The sequence below is a fragment of the Cyprinus carpio genome, chromosome B20 (genome assembly GCF_018340385.1).
Source record: "Cyprinus carpio isolate SPL01 chromosome B20, ASM1834038v1, whole genome shotgun sequence".
NCBI classification, from domain to species: Eukaryota; Metazoa; Chordata; class Actinopteri; order Cypriniformes; family Cyprinidae; genus Cyprinus; species Cyprinus carpio.
The window spans coordinates 26,209,433-26,230,517 of NC_056616.1; the positions used below are offsets into that span (position 1 = coordinate 26,209,433).

At 36.5% G+C, this 21,085-nt stretch overlaps 1 protein-coding gene across 5 annotated transcripts; it reads left to right on the forward strand.

Moving 5' to 3' along the window:
* Positions 1-1,040: 1,040 nt before the first annotated feature.
* On the forward strand, positions 1,041-20,399 carry LOC109074258 (glycerophosphocholine phosphodiesterase GPCPD1-like). Of its 5 annotated transcripts, XM_042746996.1 has the most exons (21): positions 1,041-1,317; positions 1,966-2,053; positions 2,844-2,934; positions 3,029-3,113; positions 4,339-4,414; positions 5,998-6,039; positions 6,141-6,264; positions 6,521-6,746; positions 6,895-7,057; positions 7,399-7,528; positions 9,687-9,741; positions 9,832-9,924; positions 10,088-10,165; positions 10,262-10,301; positions 11,974-12,032; positions 12,222-12,287; positions 12,367-12,503; positions 14,607-14,742; positions 15,002-15,162; positions 16,426-16,478; positions 19,040-20,399. In XM_042746996.1, the coding sequence occupies exons 2-21, from the start codon at positions 2,005-2,007 to the stop codon at positions 19,081-19,083; spliced, it is 1,908 nt and encodes a 635-aa protein (XP_042602930.1). In that variant the 5' UTR covers positions 1,041-1,317; positions 1,966-2,004; the 3' UTR covers positions 19,084-20,399. The 5 variants fall into 5 exon arrangements, with proteins under 5 accessions (XP_042602930.1, XP_018945860.1, XP_018945862.1 ...); XM_019090315.2 differs by lacking the exon at positions 16,426-16,478 and having other exon boundaries at positions 1,045-1,317; XM_019090317.2 differs by lacking the exons at positions 1,041-1,317; positions 16,426-16,478 and adding an exon at positions 1,482-1,861.
* Positions 20,400-21,085: the final 686 nt, after the last annotated feature.

Consider the following 21,085-nt stretch of genomic DNA (forward strand, 5'->3'; position numbering starts at 1 on the left):
CGGGAGGGCGAAAACATGATTCAAGCGAGAAAGAGACTGACTCATTAAATATTTATAATCCTGCAGTCCCATCCATTCAGTTGTGCTTAGCACTGTCAAATACACACCATTCACCATTATGGGAGCAATAGCCCAAGCTCTTTTCAAAAGACCAATTGTATTTACTCTCAATGGCTCATGCAGGAACAGGAAAAGCTACCAGCGGTGGCAAGCATAAAGAAATCAAGGACACAGCAGAACTTTATAACTGAAGATATGGTCTATCTTTTTGAACTTTCTCACCCTATATTTCCCCTGAACATTTTCTTAAACATGCATGTGCCTGACTGACCTCTGTTATGCAACACAGAGTTGCAGAATGTGTTCAGTCCTGCTGAATCACCTCATTATGCAACCAGTTCTGCTAAAAGGCAGGCCACTAGAAAAATCAATAGTCTACATTGTCCTGATTTTACAGTAAAGGTTTGTCTGACCTTGCCAACCTTTTTGATTTCACTCACATATACTAATAAACCTTAATTAAAAATAATGATTGTTTTGTTACTTTGAGTGAACTAACTTAATCTGTCTTGTTTATTTATTGGTTCATCAGCCATAATATTAATATACCCTAATGTTAAGAAGTCATCTGACCCTGTTCAGACAGCTAAAAGTGTCAACGTTTTCAAATTTAATGGTCATACACCCAGTTGTATAGCTGTGAATTTATTTTTCTGCAAGTATGCTCTCAATATAAAAAAAAGCCTACTACACCAGTAGCCTAACACTCTTCATTAACAAACAGTGCCGTAAAAATCTCAGATATAGATGATTTATTTATTTTAAAGAATTGTTATTTGTGTTCAGTTAAAAAGGTAGACATTACAATGTCTGTTTAATAATTGATTTAATATTAATTACTATATTAGACTAATAATTATATTTAATTTGACTGCATCGTGCTCGTCTCTTGCGCAGATGTACTCCCGCCCATCGAACGTCAATCATTTCTTTCACCAATCATATGTGTCCAAAAAAACGCAGAGAGGCGGAGTCGAGTTGTTCAATTCGAGCCCTCCCTTATTTTATTTCCTACAACAAAGTGATCTTCTCACAGCTATTTTTTTTTTCAACCAGCACATAGATTAGCATAATTGAGAGACGTAAAAACTTTAATCAACGTCAAAACAATTCTTTTAAGAAATGTTTCACAGCTAACAGAGTTGCATTAACGAGATTGCAGAGATCCGCTTGCATGTAAACATGGGCATGTCAGCGCGCTATTAACGTTTCCCGGTAACGCCGTACTAAAGGATGGATATTTGTCTTTAAACTCAGGTAATTGTCACTTTATCGTGTTTTTAATTGCTATATCGACGGGAGTCGACACTGAATGTAACGTTACGCTATACATTTCGTTTTACGCTTCACATATAACTTACACGTTTTGCTCCGCAAATAGTGGCTGCGTCTCAAAACCTAGTGAGCTCCCTTTCTAGGTAGCGTTTTTTTGTAACCTTTAGAACGTAACAGTGTTTTCTATGTAGATATCGTGCTATGTTTTGAGCAACACCCTTGGAAACCGGGTGTTGTTGTCACTGACTGTAAACCGGCTGTAGCCGGTTCAGACCGTGTTGTTTTTGCTTCTTCCACTGAAAGAGTGGAGTTTCATGAAACGTGGTGAAAGCTAAGCTACTGTCAAGATCGCGTTTAGATTCAAGGGTCTGAAATACCATTATTTCTCTCTCTAATATCGTGTCCAGCAGTAGTACAAATATTCCGGTTTATGTTTAGGGCGTATAATTGAAATACGTTTATAATGTTAACGGATTCTTAAATAACCAGAAGGGGTTTTAAAAGTGCACAGCAGTTCTACAGGCAGGTATCAGACCACCGGGCAAATCCAGATCAGCTGATGCTGCTAACGTGGCTTAGAGTTGTTTTTGCACCGGGCATCAGTTGTGTTTCTTTCCCTTTGTGTTTTAGGACTCTTCATTCTCTTCTCTTTCTGCCTGAGTGTCAGTCATGGACAGCACTAAAGTCACTCTGACAGTCAGAGGGACCACAGAACTAGGTAAGAGGAAAAATGAAATGGAAGTAGCCTATAACACAGTGTACAACTTCCACTAATAAGTTATTAACAAATATCACAATGTATTTGCATATCTGTTGACAGTTTTTTTTTTTTTTTTTTAGACACTTACTAATTGTGTAAGTTTTTATTAATAGAAACAATCAAGACAATCTAATTTAACTAATGTAAATGTGACATTTTGGAGTTGTTTGAGTGTTTTCTGATTATATGACTGACCTAATCATCACATCCCTTCTATATCACATACTATATATTATATGATATATGTATATACTATACATTATATGATTTAAACAAACTAATTGTTATTATTAATATTGCTATTATTGTTAGTTTAAGTATATATGTATATTTTGGTTGTTATTAAATTATTGTAAACAGTGTATTGGAATTACATTGTAATCTTATTATTGTTTATTTTGGCATAGATATGGCATTCAAAGTAAATAAATAAATAAACACATTTTAAAATGTGCTAATGTTATTATTAAAGAAATGTATTGCAAAATCTCACCCTTAAAAGTGTATTTTTGCTATAGTCGTAATATAGAAATTGATAATACAAGAAATGTTTTGTAATAATAAGCATTATCAAGTTATTTTAATCATGCAAGATTGCATCTATATTTATTGTCTGGCAAATGTTGACGTGATAAATATGATAGTGTTGAAAGGAATGTCATCTTTTTGCACTCTATCACCTGGAGACACTTTCCTTTGCTTACCGCAAAGGAGAGAATTAATAAACTGTATTTTGTTTCTATATCAGGCGAGGTGATCGCAGTGGTTGGCAGTTGTGAAACCCTGGGCTGCTGGTGTCATCAGAAAGCTGTGACCCTGCAGCCAGCAGAGGAGGATGGGTACATGTGCAATGCCGTCTTATGTTTGTCTTCCAGCACACGCACAGTTACCCTTGACCCACATATTTATCTTCTGTGTCTCGTCTCACCCCAGCACCTTGTGGAGAACAACCGTTGAGGTTCCTAGAGGGGGTGAAACCAAATATCGCTATTTCAAGGGATTCATTTTGGAATCCAAGGTGAGATTTTCTTTTCCTAGTAAACAAACATGATAGAAGTGATTGCTAAAAGGTTCACAATTAACCTTTAAAGCCCCAATGGCGAACTGATTACCCAACACAGCCTCAGAAAGCAGCCTCAGCGTGTATATTTATTCATAGATGTTGTTGTTTATAATTCTGTTACGGTCCATTCACACAGAACAGATTGACAAACGTGAGATGTGGGCAGTGGAATGGAGAAAAAGCGCAAGGCCTCGAGACATGTTTTTTAAAAGTTAAACTTATTAAACTTGAGCGCTGCGTTTTTAGAACGCCGTGTCATGCACAAGACACTGCAAGACTTGATCACAACCGGTCAAACACGTCTATCTAGCACCTGTTTACATAGAAAAGCGGGCAGTACTGTGGAATAGAAAGATGTGTTCTGTGTGAACGGCCTCTTAAAGGCACTTCATAATCTATGCAGTATCTGTTGTTTGTGATATACATTTGTGATTTTATTTTTAGCTGTTTTATTATACATGTATGACTAGATTTTCACATGTGGGATATGTGGGTTTGTTGAACATATATTTTTAATGTTCCTCAAAGGCTTTCTTTTAATTCTTAGGGTGCAAGTGATTCAATGTTATAGATTTTTTAAGAGTTTAAGTTGTTGAAATCCTTCTGTGTGAGTGTGTGGGGTTTCCAGGACCTTCTCCTCACAGCTGTTAATCTCTTTTAGCAGAACTCCACTCAGTTCTGGGTACTTCTGTTTTTTTTTTCTCTGGAGAATGACATTTCTGGAACAGGTTTCCTGCGAGCCCCTTCTTACGTGCTGTGTCTTTTATACATAATGTCTACATGTCAGTTGTTGTCTCCCAGCCAGAAATAGTCTTTAAGAATTTAGAACGGAAATATTTTCAACAAGAATTAAGAATTTAGAAACAATTATTCATAGTGAGGGAAGTATTAGCGGAAAAGTAAGATTATTTGAGGTGGTAAGTACAAGGATTTCCAAAGCTTTTTTTTTATGTATTTAAATAACCTGGAGATCTCTAGTTAAACACTGTGAAAAATGCCAATGTGTTTCTTCTGACTAATCAGTCCACTTTTCAGATGTCAACCAACTGGCTGGCTGGCAGAAAGTGGTGACTATATCTCATATTCTTTTTTCGGGAGTGAGACTTTGGTTCGAACGGCCAAAGTAGGCTTTGTTTTTCCAAAATCTGTCCATAATCTTAACCCCCGTTTGGAATTACAGAATGCAGGTGGGCCATGTCAAGTCATAGTCAGTAGATGGGAGACCCATCAGCTGCCACGCTCATTGAGTCCCTCAGGTATCTGATCCCAGAATAGTCCACACGTTTGAGTGTCTAATGCATCCCGTAGACTCCTTCCTTCATTCTTCTTACATTCAGATCAGTTTGTCCCCTTTAACTCTAAGCGTGAATTATCAATACAAGCTAAATTCCGACTACATGAAACATTCACAACACATTTTACGTTTGAAATTTGACATATTTCCAAATTAATGAAGCTATTGGAAAGTAATGTGATGTGGGACTTAATTTGACCTCTCAGAACATTAATAGACTTTAGAGTGGCCATGATTGTCGTTGGTTAATATTATGTTCCACTACCCACATTATTTTCTTATTTTAATCAGTGTAATATGCACAATAAGACCGGCAACATTTTTTTTTTGAAAGTAAATAACCCTATTTACTTCCTACATAAATGCATATGGTCTTATTGTGCATAAATCATTGATGCATGTTCTATAAAGAAAATAATAAAAATGTGATTTCTTGTTGTATTTAATGTTGATTTTAGTGGTATTTGTCATGGACAGATGTAATGTCAATGAAAGCCACTTAAGGGAATCTAAAGGAACCTAATTATTAGAAACCAAAACATTTAGTGGGCTATTTCCCCTCATAGACAAACAGAGCGAAGCAGTTTTCACTGGTGCATTTTTGGGTTTACAAGCAACCCTTTTTTTTCTTTTGCCTTCCTCTAATTTTGCCACTTAAAATTTTTGGGTTTAATTCTTTAAAGAAAGTGTTTTTTTTTATTTTTTTTTTTTTTTTTTTATAATTGTGTTCATTTTTAATAGTTGATTTTTACATTAGAAGCTACATAAAAAAAGATCTGTTTTAAAGCACATGCATTTAACGCTTCTTTATATACATGCACAACACACATTTTTCCTTGATTTATTTTCTAATAATTACATTAATTATTTTGTGTTCATGTTAATGGAAAAATGCATTTAGTGCTTCTTTATTTACATGCACAGCACACTTTTGATTTCTTTGAAAGAAGTTTTTAAAATGATTTCTTTAATTATCTTGAGTTTATTTTTACATTAAAAACAATATTAAAATGTATTTTAAAGCATACATGCTTTTAATGCTTCTGTTTTTACATATACAACACAAATAACACACATGCATTTAACAGACTATGCAAAACATCGTATTACATAACACAATACAGTTATACTATTGTTGTTTTTTATTATTTTTTTTTGACTAGGCAGGATCCATAGTTTTAACGTGTTGCCACAAAACAATTTGCTTGCATGGTAACACTTGCTGGATTATGCATTTAGATTATTGTTATTTAACTTTTGCCAAGTATTTATCTATTATAATTATCTTTAGCGTTACTCTTAAATTCCAACATGCCCATTTCTTGCTCGTATGATTCATGGCTACAAACGTGTAGAGCTCCATTCAGTACAGAGCAAACTGAACACTTGTTTCATCTGTATATTTTGATTGTTTAAGAAACAAACCAGAAAATGAATGTGTCATGGTGGTGGTGTCTATTTACTCTGTACAGGTGACTCTTACCTTTTGTAGATGTGTAGCAGGAGCAGTTGACCTTCCATATTAAATTTTGTTATGTCTTGCAGAACCTGAGCTCATGATTGACGATGGACATTTTGGAGTCCATGGTAAGTTTGATCATTTAAACTACATAAACGTTTTAATGCAAAACAAAACAACATCATGCTATCTTACTTAACCATGCAAATAAAAATTGTTTGATCTGCAGATGGCATTGAGTGTGTGGACTCTGGCTGGTTGACGTGCCAGACGGAAATTCGTCTCAGGCTTCATTACTCTGTGAAACCTCCAGTATCTATTACTAAGAAAAAATTTAAGACGTCACGCTTCAGGTAATATCCTTCAGTACAGAATACATATTTAACTCTTAGAAAGCTTATCTCAAGGTCAATCAGTCACAAGGTCCTTCAAAGTATGTTCTAAGAAAAAAATTACTAGTCAAATTGATTTGTTTTTTTTAAGTCAAGCACTATACATTATTATAGACCAAGTACTAAACATTTTTTTGTCTTTTCAAATTCTTATTATACTGTTTTGATGCCTGATTTCACTCAAAGAATATACTAAAATATAATTCATATACTTTAGATTGAAGCTGATGCTGGAAGGTATCGAGGAGGAAGAAGAGGAAAGCCCTTCATCATGGCCTGAGATGACCACTACGCTGGAGATCAGTTTGATCAGTGACAGCGGATATAAGTCTCGTCATTCCCAGCCAGAATGTGGATACGCCCTTGAACCTTCCCGGTGGACCGAATACAGTATTCACACCATGGACCCCGACAACCTGGAGCTCACCTTTGAGTTCTATGAGGTATGGAAATCTTTGGTATTGTTTAATAGGAAGATTTTGTCCACAATTGCATCACAAAGCATTTTGATGGAGTTTTTAAATTTATTTACATTCATTTTGGATGAATCCTTTTGGTGACTTATGATTGGTGACTATCTTTGTTGTTTAGGAGGAGCTGAGTGAGACCGTGGTTCAGGGCGATGTCCATCCAGGTCACATGGGCACTGCAATCCTCTTGTCATCCACTTTTGTGGAGAGTGGCAAAGATCAGGGTGTGGTCACCCTACCCATCATGAGCCGGAATGCCAGACAGACTATTGGAAAAGTTAGAGGTATAATCAGTAACACAATGCACTTGTTGTTCAAAGTCTAAACATCTAATTTATTTTACACCATAAAACTAATGCATATTCCTGTCGCCCATGATAGTATCTGTTTTTTTACTGCATGCACACAACATTTGCCTCTGTAAACACGTCACAGACTATGTAAATAGAGGGTAAAGCCACTCATGTTGGAAAGATCCGCCCTGCTTGCATTGTTGCTAAGTAGCTAGATACTGTGATTATGATGCCATTCATTTACTGATGTGCTGATTTCATTAAATTTAAGCATTAAGTGTTGGCTTAAACATTAAATAAAATAAATGCTTTTATTTTTGATGGGATTTCAGTGGATTACTTGGTTACGCGTCCTATCCAACACTTTCAGTGTGACATGAGTCAGTCTTTTGCCAAATACTGGAAGAAAAGGAGCGCTCTGGATGTTGGACACAGAGGAGCAGGAAGCACACATGCTCATAAGTGAGTAGCAACAGTGTGGATATATGTGTGTTTGTGTGTGTGTGTGTGTGTGTGTGTTTGTGTATACAAGTCAAGACCTCTGCAAGTATGATTAAAAGAAGAATATGAGACAGAATGTCACATTTTATTATTAGTTGTTTCAACACACGTTTTACCAAATAAAAAGTACAGCACTTTTAGAGTTCATCCAACTATTTGATGTGAGCATAAGTATTGGGACAGCTGAACTTACGGCAGATGTAAAAGATTAAAAGCTAATATTTAGTTGCAGATCCCTTGCATGGAAATCAGAGCAGTGAGTCTGTGACCCATAGACATCATCAGACTCCTGGTATCATCTTTTGAAATGCTTTTTCCCAGCCTTTAATGCAGCCAATACCAACTGTTGCTTGTTTTGGGGGGGTTTCTGGTTTTACTCTCCTCTTTAGCAGGTGAAATTAATGTTCAGTAGGATTTAAATCTGGAGATTGACTTGGGCAATCTAAGACTTTCCATTTCTTTGCCCTGATAAACTGAACTGGCAGGGTGTTTTGGGTCATTGTCCTGATCCAATATGAAGGGCTTTCTGATTAGTCTGGTGGCGTTTTCTTGAATATTGGTAGCCAAGATGGTTTTGTACCCTTCCAAATTCATTCTGCTACTGTCATCATACATTAAGTCATCATTAAATTTGAGAGGGCCTGTTCCAGAGATGGCCATGCATGCCCATGCGTTTGCAGTTCCCTTTTTCTCCACACTTTTGCTTTCCCATCACTTAGATAAAAGTTCATGTTTGTCTCATCGGTCCATAAAACTCCATTCCAAAGCTCTACTGGCTCACCTTTGTGCTTTTTGCTAACCCTAATCTTGCCTTTCTATTTTTGTTGCTGGTCAGAGGTTTGCATCTTGCTGTAACCTCTGTAATTCTGCTGTTGAAGTCTCCTGTTGACAGTAGATTGTTAGAGCATCACCTTCAGCTTTCTGGAGGTTGTTGGTGATATCACAGACACATATTTTAGGGTTCATTTTCACAGCTTTTATGATTTTTCTGTCATCAACTACTCTTGTTTTTCTCAGGGGATCAGGTCGTTGTTGGCTGCTGATGTCGCTGGTGGTTTCCAAACTCTTGATTTCTCAATTGACTTCCTCTTTTCTTTTAGCATCCAAATTGCTTGCTTTTTTTTCTCTCAAAGTCAGCTCCCTCGTCTTCATCCTGGTTTGTGTGTATCGTCATTGAATGCAAGACTTGGAATGCAGAAGCAATGGATATAACTGATAAGACACATTCCCTGCTTTTAATATCTGAACAATGAATGCAACAAGACACAGCTTATGACCTAAAAAGACCTGTAAGGCAACAGTTCCTGTACTTATGCTCACATCAGATAGGGAGATGAAACTCTACAAGTGCTGATCTTCTTAGCTAGTAAAACATCTGTGTTGAATCACCCAATAACAAAATGTGACATTCAGTTGTTTTGTCTCATATACATAATTTAATCATATTTACAGATTTCTTGGCTCCTCAGCAAACAGAGCAAATTTTGTCTTTAATTTAATTAGTAAATTAAATAAATGAATAATAAATATAAGACTAATATTACAAACTGAATATAAGACCAAAACTTCTGTTAGTTTTACTTTACAGGTGACAAGTTTGTACATTTTTAACATTTTTTACTATTATTTTTATTATATTATTATAATGATTATTATTATTTGCATTACAGTAGTCTACTAAAAATTAAGGAATATGTGCTATATTATCATGATAATAATGTCAGAATGCAAAAAAAGGTTAATGGTCCTAAAAATTAATATTTTTTTTAAAACATTAGTAAAATCCATTCAGATCCCCTTCAGATTCATTTTTGCACTGAAATTGTTAGTAAAAAAATATATATATATATATATATTTTAGATTTTTGTTTGTTTGTTGTTTTGCAACACATTGCCTTTTAAAACATCTAAGGTGTGTATTGACTTTTGAATTTTTGCACAGCCTGTGTTTTACAGGCTCTGTAAAAACTATAAAGCAGGAAAACACAATAAACACCTTAGTTTATGATAACACAACAAGCACACATCAGCGTTGCTGCATGAACAAAGTTTGAGAGAGAAGTGCATGTTTAACAAAGAAATTTGTTGCTGATGAAAATATGATTCTATTTTATTTCAGGCATCACAAGATCAGGGAAAACACAATTGCCTCATTTCTAAGTGCGGCCAACCATGTGAGTGTAAATAAAGAATGCAACTCAACCAAAATACATTGTTTTGTTATATAAATTATAAGGTTAATGTGTATCTTGTTTTTTCCAAAGGGAGCTGCTTATGTAGAGTTTGATGTTCATCTCTCTAAAGATTTAGTTCCGATTGTTTACCATGATCTCACCTGCTGTATTTCTACTAAAAAGGTATCAATCACATTTGGCTCCCATTACTTGACAGTGAAAAGTCACTGTTTGCACAACTCATTTAGTGTCTTTCAGTATAGTAAACACTGATTAAGATTGCAAAACAAAAGGAAGAAAGTTAATCTCTTCGCTTGTGCTTTATATTTCTTGTGTCCTTTTATAGAAATTTGACAAGAACTCAATGTTATTGGTAGAAGTTCCTGTCAAAGATCTTACGTTTGATCAACTTCAGCTTTTAAAAGTAAGGCTTATTTCAGATTCTTTTGCTGTGATTGATCAATGAAATGCAATTATCTCCATTCTGATATTGATGAGTGAATGTTTTTGGTTTTCTCAGCTGGCCCACATAACTGCCATGGAAGTTCAGGACCACAAAGGTAGAATTTAGATTGATTTATGTCACAAAAATACAATACAAATGCAGATCATTATATAACTACTTTTCAAACTACACTGAACAAAATTATAAACATAACACTTTTGTTTTTTGCCCCATTTTTCATGAGCTGAACTAAAAAATCTAAGACTTTTTCTATGTACACAAAAGGCCTATTTCTCTCAAACATTGTTCACAAATCTGTCTAAATCTGTGTTAGTGAGCACTTCTCCTTTGCCGAGGTAATCCATCCACCTCACAGGTGTGGCATATCAAGATGCTGATTAGACAGCATGATTATTGCACAGTTGTGCCTTAGGCTGGCCACAATAAAAGGCCACTCTAAAATGTGCAGTTTTATCACACAGCACAATTCCACAGATGTTGCAAGTTTTAAGGGAGCGTGCAATTTGGCATGCTGACTGCAGGAATGTCCACCAGAGCTGTTGCCCATGAATTGAATGTTCATTTCTCAACCATAAGCCGTCTCCAAAGGCACTTCAGAGAATTTGGCAGTACATCCAACCTGACTGCAGTTCATCGTTGTAACCGACTTGAGTGGGCAAATGCTCACATTCGATGGCATCTGGCATTCACGGATGAATCCCGGTTTTCACTGTACAGGGCAGATGGCAGACAGCGTGTATGGTGTCGTTTGGGTGAGCGGTTTGCTGATGTCAATGGTGTGGATTGAGTGGCCCATGGTGGCGGTGGGGTTATGGTATGGCAGGCATATGTTATGGACAACGAGCACAAGTGCATTTTATTGACGGCATTTTGAATGCACAGCAATACCGTGACGAGATCGTGAGGCCCATTGTTGTGCCACTCATCCATGACCATCACCTCATGTTGCAGCATGATAATGCACGGCCCAATGTTGCAAGGATCTGTACACAATTCCTGGAAGCTGAAAACATCACAGTTCTTGCATGGTCAGTATACTCACCAGACATGTCACCCATTGAGCATGTTTGGGATGCTCTTGATCAGTGTATACAACAGCGTGTTCCAGTTCCTGCCAATATCCAGCAACTTCACACAGCCATTGAAGAGGAGTGGACCAACATTCCACAGACCACAGTCAACAACCTGATCAACTCTATGAGAAGGAGATGTGTTGCACTGCGTGAGGGAAATGGTGGTCACACCAGATACTGACTGGTTTTCGGACTCCCTGGACCCCCCAATACAGTAAAACTGCACATTTTAGAGTGGCCTTTTATTGTGGCCAGCCTAAGGCACACCTGTGCAATAATCATGCTGCCTAATCAGCATCTTGATATGCCACACCTATGAGGTGGATGGATTATCTAGACAAAGGAGAAGTGCTCACTAACACAGATTTAGACAGATTTGTGAACAATATTTGAAAGAAATAGGCCTTTTGTGTACATAAAAAAGTCTTAGATCTTTGAGTCCAGCTCATGAAAAATGGGGCAAAAACAAAAGTGTTGCGTTTATAATTTAGTTCAGTATAGTTGGTGGCTTTAAGGACAGATTAATGTGCAGTGTTTTGTCTGTTATCCACAATCAGGTTCCTGAAGTAAAAGTCTAATTTAAAATTAGTGCTAAGCCTCTGTTGAGCTGTATTGAGCCAAATAAACAGTTAACTGTTAAATAGATTGTTTAATTGTTAAATAATTGTTAATTTGTGGTGTTGCTTTGTCTAGATTTGCAGGATGAAGAGGAGTATGTAGATGAGCACCAACCTTTCCCTTCCCTTTCACAGGTATGACAGTTTAATCTTTTCATATACAACTTTGACCTCAAAAATTATAAAAAAAAATTATATAGCATATATATACTTTTTCACCTTTTTTATTGACCAAACATTTAAGAAAATTGTGGTATTGTGCTTGTATACTGCCAACCTGTACTGCTTGATTAACCTCTTTTCTCATTTGATATTATGTTTCAGATATTCCAGGCTGTTCCAGATCATGTGGGATTCAACATTGAACTAAAGTGGATTTGTCAGTTCAAGGTTTGTGTTGCCTTAAGCTGGTTTGATCTCAGTGTTTCTGGAGAGAAAAACACCCTCATGACTCTGTTTCTCCAAACAGGATGGCTCCTGGGATGCAAAACTCTCCACCTACTTCAACATGAATCAGTTCTTGGACATCATCCTCACATGCGTGCTGCAGAATGCCGGCAATAGGAGAATAGTCTTCTCATGTTTTGATCCTGATATCTGCACAATGTAAGAGGTCTTGTTCATGTGCATATTCTAATATTGCACTGATATTTTAAGGTTGTATATATTTGTACTATGGCAGGCAATTTAAGCACAGTATAAACAACCATGTTTCTTTAAAATAAAAAAAAATGTACTCACCCTTAGACTGTCCAAAATAGAGATCGACCGATATTGATTTTTCTCTGGCCGATGCCGATATTTAGAAATCAGGGCAGCTGATGGCCTATATATATGATGCCGATTTTTTTTGGCCGATATGTTTGGCTGATTTTATTATTTTTTCCCCTTCATCAGGGTACAAGATAGTAATAGTAGTAGTAGCTTAATTCATAGTAATAATACATGGCTCAAAACTTAAGCACCTTCTCAAAATTGTTCTGAAGCATGCTTTTTGTTTATGTTTGTTGACAGACACCAGTGTTTCCCACAGACTTGCAAATGCAAATTGATTCTCTGCCAGCAGGAGGCGCTGTTGGAGCAGGAGATATATAGCGGTTTTCCTGGTAATGGCTAAGCAAATTAGCGCTGTGCTTACAAACGCTAATTTATCAGGCATTGCAGGAAAGACGAAACGAAAATGACATCAAAGCTTTTCTGAAGACAGTTCCTTTCAAAGATACATTCATATAAAACCACCCGCGCTGCATTTAAATTTGAAAAGTGCAGTGCTCAGTTTATTCAAGGAAATATAAGCCTTTTGGAAAATCTATTTAAGGCGGTCAGTTTTTATATTGTGACGAGCTGCCACAAATAACTTAATGTATGGGAAACACTGGACACTGCTATAAGTCAAATGGCCATAATCTAGTAATAACAAAAGTGATAACAAAAATAAAAGAGTTCTCTCATCATTGTGGAGGCTATTGTCAGACCCACAGACACATTTCATAAAGAAAAATTACTGTGCATGTTATACTCAACCCAGAAGTTTCGTCTGAAATGCACACATTTCTACTTTCTCATGCAGATGACTTGTTGCACTTATGAATATGATAAATATGGTCAGCATCAATTGGTTGCTTTCAAAACGGTCTGTTTTGCCCTGCCATCATTAGCTGAAGCTGCGTGTGAACAAGCCGCGGCTGCAGAGTGTGAGCTGATCACGCCGCCAGAGAGATTCTCGGTACGCCGTTCCACAACAACACTTAGCTGCCTGCAGTTGCGCCTGCCTATAAATCGGCCTAATTTGCAGCACAATCGGCCAATGCCGATTAATTAAAAAATGCCAAAAATCAGTCCGATTAATCAGCTGGCCGATCAATCGGTCGACCTCTAGTCCAAAATGTAGATGAGTTTGTTTCTTCATCAGAACAGATTTGGAGAAATGAAGCATTGCATCACTTGCCCAACAATGGATCCTCTGCAGTGAATGGGTGCCGTCAGAATGAGAGTCCAAACAACTGATAAAAGCATCATGACAATCCTCAGGTAATCCACACCACTCCAGTCCGTCAGTTAACGTCCTGTGAATAAACCAATGTAATAAACAAATCCATCATTAAGGCGTTTTTAACTTAAATGTTGCCTCTGGCTAAAATATGAGAGCTCTATACATTTTTTTTGCTTTCTCTAGTGAAAAAGTTGTTTCGTCTGAATCGGGAGAGAAATATGCAAAGGTCAAGCACCGTTTACAAGTGAAAACAGTCTAAAACAGTTTTAAACAAATGTGTTTGTGGATTTTGATGTGAGAGGATGGACTTTTTCACTGGTGTAAGCATTTATATTTATAGACTTATATTTCGGCCAGGAGCAACAGATTAAAATGCCTTAACGATGGATTTGCTTCTTACAAACATGCAGCTTTTCACTTCACAAGGCGGTAATTGATGCGCTGTAGTGATGTGGATTATTTGTGGATTATTGTGATGTTTTTTATAAGATGTTTGGACTCTCGTTCTGACGGCACCCATTCACTGAAGAGGATCCCATTGGTGAGCAAGTGATGTAATGCTTCATTTCCTCAAAAACAAACTCATCTACATCTTGGTCTGAAGGTGAGTAAACTTTTAGCAGATTTTCATTTTTGGGTGGACTATTCCTTGAAAGAATAAATAGTCAACCTTGATGTTGTGGTTAAGTTGAAATAAATTATGTTGTTTTCTTTAGGGTGAGGCAAAAACAGAACAAATACCCCATCCTGTTTCTGACGCAAGGAGTGACAGACCTCTATCCTGAACTCATGGACATCCGCTGTCAGAGCACTAAGATCGCCATGAGCTTTGCTCAGAGTGAGAACATACTGGTAAGAGAACGGTGGTGTGACAGCACAGCTGTTGACACTTCAGAACATAGTTGTGAAATAGCATGGCGAGACGCCCAGTTTGGCAGCATAATAACGCTGTGTTTAATCAAAAACTCTCCAAACCTACGAAGTGAAAGAGATCTAATTGTGTTGTTTGGCTTCTGTGATTTGTTTACCTGCAAGAGTAATGTGGCTGTATTGTTTTCCATGTCAGACTTCCTGACAAAGATGAAATAAAGAATTTTGAATGTGCTCACAGGGAATCAGCGCTCACACTGATGAGCTCTTGCGAAACATGGAGTTCATCAGAGAGGCTCAGTCTAAAGGGCTGGTGGTCTTCTGCTGGGGCGACTACAACAACGACCATGAGAACAGGATGAAGTTGAGGGAACACGGCATTGATGGCCTCATATACGACAGGTTGGCTCTAATTTGTCTTGCTGTATTAGGGAACACTTGGTTCCTCACTTGCTAATCCAACAGCAGTCTTTATAGGGCTGAGAATATTGATTAAACATTGGCTTGCATCACATATTGACATCATATAGTTAACCATTTCCCACATGAAAAGCAAATCAGCTGGTGATAAAGGTACAGTAGCAATAACATACTGTTTAATTCTAAGAGTCAGAAAAGGGGTAGAAATTGGTCAGTTGTGTTTTTGGCGCAAGAAACAAAAACTATTACAACTCAAGGAAAAATAAATGCTACAAATGTTTAGAATGTGGTGACATTGTGGAAAGAGTAATAATAAAGTTGAAGCATTAGTCCACAGCAGGTGATGTCATCACCTTAATTTGACTGCCATGTTGACTCAATATAAATACCACGACAGCCTTTGCATGCAGGTCTGTGTATATCGTGTGGTTTATGGCTGTGTCCTGATGGTCCGGGCATATCAGTACAAGTCTGAGTGAAGCTGTGTTTCATTCTGGGTAAAGGTTAAACTAATCAATGATGTTCTGTGTTTATGTAATGCACTTCATGCTATGTATGCACTTTTAAATTAGTCACAATCAGACTGAACCTCTGGCCGTTGTGTAAATATCATTGTGTATGTATGTGTTAAAAATGCAGCTATAAAATGTATCCAGTAAAAGCAGCTCTGAGGTCCATCAAACACAGACATATATTTACATAATGCAGTGTTTGCAGATTTTTTTTTTTCTTGCACTTTCTGACAGTTCAGCTGATATTTCTTCTCTATTTTTGTTCCTTCTCCACTGCAGTAAAACCCTCAAGACCTGCTTAGAGAAACTGTGTTCCTGTTTATTGAAATTTAAAGGAATAATTTACCCAAAAATGAAAATTCTGTCATCATTAGATCGTTTTATCTCTGCTTATTTATTTATTTATTTATTTTTAGTTTAGCTTGTTTTTCAGTTATTTAGTGTTAGTTATTTTCCTTGCAATTTGGAAAATTATTATAATTAGTATACACACACAATACTTAAATATTTAATATAATATATACAATAATAACCTTTTACTACCAAAACCAACCAACCAAACCGTCTGGGAATGATTTCAGGTTTAACTTTAAATTTGTTTGATGTGACTCTATTTCCTTGGAAACCAAATATTTCTGTGCATTATTGACTCTTTCCACATCTTTCCTTAAACTTTGAATCCCTTTTTCCTTTTTTAAATATTCCTCACACCATTTTGTGGCTCTTTTTTCAGAATACAAGAATGCTTGGTGCCAAAGCCCAATGCTTCAACTTCCTCTGACGCCCGTAATGTCTTCTGTTTCCCGGTTTTTTGTATTTTTTTATTGGCATTTGGCTGCTGCCTGACTGATCGTTCTCACCGACTAGCACCACAAGAACCGTAGTGTTTTACTGCAATGATGTGAGGCAGTAAAACTGTGGAGTTTTGTTATTGACTAGCTTTTATTTTAATTATTCAGCACTGGGTTAAGGTTCAGCTGCCTGTTACATCATTCTGAAATTTTGAGACTTCTTCTTTATATGGGTGACCTAGTTTCCCTCCCAGAACCCATATTACACAAATTACAGTGCAGATGTGCATTTGTTTGATCTCCATGTTGAATTTTTCAGTACTAGCCACGTTAACAGTGCACGAATCCTCTATGTGGACCTCAGTGACTTAATCATTGAAGGATAAATGAATGAATGAATGGATGGATGGATGGATGGATGGGTGGATGGATGGATGGATGGATGGATGGATTAATGGCTTCTGCTCTCAAACCAGCATGACTGAGGATCTTGATGAAGGCATGGCAGAAAAAAGCTGCATTGATCTAAATATGAATGATCTCAATGTACCTGTCATGCCAGTTTTTAAACCCAACTATATTTGAATATTGTCTGTTAGATATTATAATATTATGAAAATTATACATTAGAATAAGTATAGATGATTATAAATAGTGATTAGTGCTTTACCCACAGATTTAGAATGGATGACTCCTTTTCCTTGGGGTTACATTTGGGATATGCTTTTAATAGCTGCATGCTTACTGAACATCTTTTGGCATGTCATTTGTAATGGATCATGCAAAACATAAACGTAAGTCTTCCAAGAGCCAATGGAAATGAGCCCACCAGTATTTATAATGCTCTTAAAAACACTTATATCATCTGACACCATGATGGTAGAAACATACTGGTAAAAAAAAAAAGGTGTATAGCCCGAATGCACTGTAAGCTGCTTTGGATAAAAGCGTCTGCTAAATGGAAATGTAAAAAAATGCATAAATGTAAACATCATGGTAGAAAACAGAAATATCTGCATATGTATATATAGAAATATACACCATGAACGTGTGAACCTATTGACGTCAACTGTGACTTGTCACAACATTTATGTGCTTTGCACATATAAAGTTATGAAGTTGTTGCAGTTTCCGTTGATATCTTTTAAATGCAATCATGTTTTGTAAAGTTCTGACACTGGTTACTAAACATTTCATGAATATTTTATTCTTGTGAATCTAAATAAGATTACTGTAAAGTTAGATTTTTAGGATTTTGACTTATTCTGAAAGAGAATGTGGCTTTTTTTAATTTATCGACCTTAGTGAGAGTAGACATCATAAAGTCAACATGAAATTAAAAATATGTTTTTTAAACGCACATCCCTGATCTTAACATAAACGATTCAAATACCAAAGAAGCTATGGGTCATCTTAGCGGGATAGTTTACTCAAAAATAGAAGTTCTTTAATTATTTACTCACCCTCCACTTTTTTCAAACCTTGTATGAGTTTCTTTCTTCTGCTGAACACCAAAAGGAGATATGTGACGCTGGACCACAAAACCAGACTTAAGCGTCAAAATATTATAGTCAGGATACAACATTATTTATTAATATTGTTTTTTTAACAATATTTAGCCAAGATACAACTATTTGAATATCTGGAATCCGAGGGTGCAAAAAAAAAAAAAAAACGAAATATTGAGAAAATCGCCTTTAAAGTTGTCCAAATGAAGTCATTAGCAATGCATATTACTAATCAAAAATTAAGTTTTGCTATATTTACGGTAGGAAATTTACAAAATATCTTCATGGAACATAATCTTTACTTAATATCCTAATGATTTTTGGCATAAAAGATAAATCTATAATTTTGACCCATACAGTGTATTTTTGCCTATTGCTACAAATATACCCCAGCGACTTAAGACTGGTTTTGTGCTCCAGGGTCACATATTTTGAACAATGTTGGTAACCAAGCAGTTGACGGTAGCCATTGACTCCCATAGTATTTTTTCCATACAGTATTCCATACTACTTCAATTTTATATTTTCAGCTAAAGAAATACCTTTTGTGGAGTATGTGTGTGTGTTGAATGTCCCTTTTACTGAATGAAATCGGTTGCAACAGCAGTTCATGTTAACTTTAATTTGATATGGATGAAAATGAGGCTATGGGGGTACAATCACAGTCTGTTTAACATGTCTCACTGTCCTGTGTCATAACTGTCATCAGTTTCCATGTTTTTGAAGGACATTATTAATGTTTTGTTGCACAGACTCTACATGTAATGCTCAAAGCTTCATTTTCATTTGTCATATTAAATATTCTGTCTACTCTTACGGTCTGTAGCAGAAATGAAAGGCATGATATGGCAAAAATGTGGAGATGCTTACTGTAAAACACTGAAAACTACAGTGAAATCTACTCACATTGTTTTGCTCTCAGTCAAAACCTTGGTATGATCCCCTCCCCTTCACCCCAGGTGGCTACTTTTACGTTAATGAAACTTCCTTCTAGTTTTTTCCTTGTTAGATGACACTCCTCAGCTAAAATAATGTTTTGTATCCACAGAATCTGCGATGACAAGCTCGAGCAGACAAACATCTTCAATGTAGAGGAACAGGGAGGAACTCTAAAGGAGGTCATTCAAACGTGTGCCTGCTCCTCCTACAGCATTCCCTGCTCCTCCATCCCATGTGCAGGAAAAGCCCAGGAGACCAACGGGGAGTCCGATTCTGGCCTCAGTTCCTCTTGAGACCCACAGAGCCAGTCCACATTCACTCTAAGTCTGTAATCTTCCCACAATGCACCAGTACTAACGCACAAATACGCTCCGTCCTTAAGCCAAACTTAAGCCTGCAATGTTTTCGAGTGCAATCTCGTGTAAAGAATGATATTGGGGACAATAACACAACGCTAGCTTCCATAAAGGCAATATATTTGCTTTGTTTAGCCAATTTGCTGTATATCTGGATGCAAAAAAATGGTGTATACAATGTGTAGTGTTTTTTTTATAATTCTTAATATCCTTGGGAATGCTTTCTGATTTTTTCCTCTTCAAGTATTTATCGATTTCTTTATCTGCAGAATGAGTATTGAACATTAACACCCAATGTAGTATTGTAATTTCACAAACAACAAAAATGCAGGATTATTGTACTACGGAATATATTAAAATTATTTAAAATCGCTTTTTCATTTCAGTTGCTAAAAGTGAGGCCTGCCTCTTTAAAAATCTCTTAAATGATTTTGAGAGTTTTGTCTTTAAAAAGACGCTCATAAACATGTTCCTCCTCTGTTTATTGTTATTATTTCTTCACTACCGTATCCCTCCACAGATTCATTCTTAAAAGAAACTGATGGTTTCAGCAGAACAAATTTCATCTTTTTTTTTATTCAGATGTGCAATTGACATGAGCCCTTTACTGTAAATGGGTGTATATTTGAATGAATGTGCCTCTGTAAACCTGTATACACTGCTATGTCTCGTCTCTCAGCATGTATTTAAACTGCTTCCTCACTGCAGGGCAGTGAAATCATGCATGGTTGCTCTTCAATGCCACACTGGACTCCAGCAACTTGCTGTATGAATCCACACTAAAGCCTGGTTTCACAGACAGGGTTTAGGTGAAACCAGAATTAGGCAATAGTTCAATTAGGACATTTAAGTAGCTTTTATAAATGTCCCTTAGATAAAAACACTACTGATGTGCATCTTGAGACAAATCAATAGCACTGACAGATTTTAAGATCATTTTAAGATAAGTGCAAGTTTCTTTCAGTAAAAACAGCCCAGACATGCGTTTTAGTCTGGGACTAGGTTTAAGCCTTGTCTGTGAAACCGGAGGTCATAGTTGTGGATGTCACCATGCCAACATAAACCAGAACAATGCTCTGAGAGCCAGAATAAACACATTTAAAACCAATGAAATCCATATCTTTTCTTTAGTTCGGGCTGATCCCAAAATCATCAAATCATTATAATACATTGGTTCTACACTATTTATAAGATCAGGCATTATGGGAAGAAAGTAGTGCACTACATAGGAAAGGAATAAAAAGTGTACACTACAATTCAGACTATAAAATGGCTAATATAGTGAAGCAACATATACTTTTCTTTTCATTAATAAATCATATGATGTTTTTCCATTAATGTTAAACATTCTGCTCTGGCCGCAGGTGAGCATTTCTAGTTGTTCTACCACATTATACTTATAAACATCAAAGAAAAATCATCAGCACAACTCCCTTCCTCTCTAAAAGCTGTGTCTCAAATCATAGTGAGCTGCTCACATTCTGAAGCCACTTGCGATGCCCAGAGATGCTGTCTAGCTAGTTTTAATAAAGCCAATACAAGTTAGCTGCATGTGTTTCACATTGCTGCAAACAAGAGTGCAGAGGAAAGGAAACAAGCCGCCCTTTCCTGAAATGGATTTTATACAATCAGAGGAAAGGTGTGATGCTTTTACTGTGCTTCGAAGATGATTTGAGTTTTGAAAGAGTATTCTGCTATAAAGCTGTACTGCAGCCTGTTTCTTCTAACACTGTTTTGGTGTCTTCCAGATATGCACTGTTGAGATTTATCTCAGTGTCACACTGATAACTTGGATTTTC

Excerpts from the sequence above, each read along its gene's own strand:
- LOC109074258 (XM_019090315.2), top strand. The coding sequence starts at position 2,005 with ATGGACAGCACTAAAGTCACTCTGACAGTCAGAGGGACCACAGAACTA. Across the intron at positions 9,925-10,087 it reads GCTGTATTTCTACTAAAAAG|AAATTTGACAAGAACTCAAT; the intron begins GTATCAATCACA and ends GTCCTTTTATAG. Across the intron at positions 12,033-12,221 it reads CTTTCCCTTCCCTTTCACAG|ATATTCCAGGCTGTTCCAGA; the intron begins GTATGACAGTTT and ends ATTATGTTTCAG.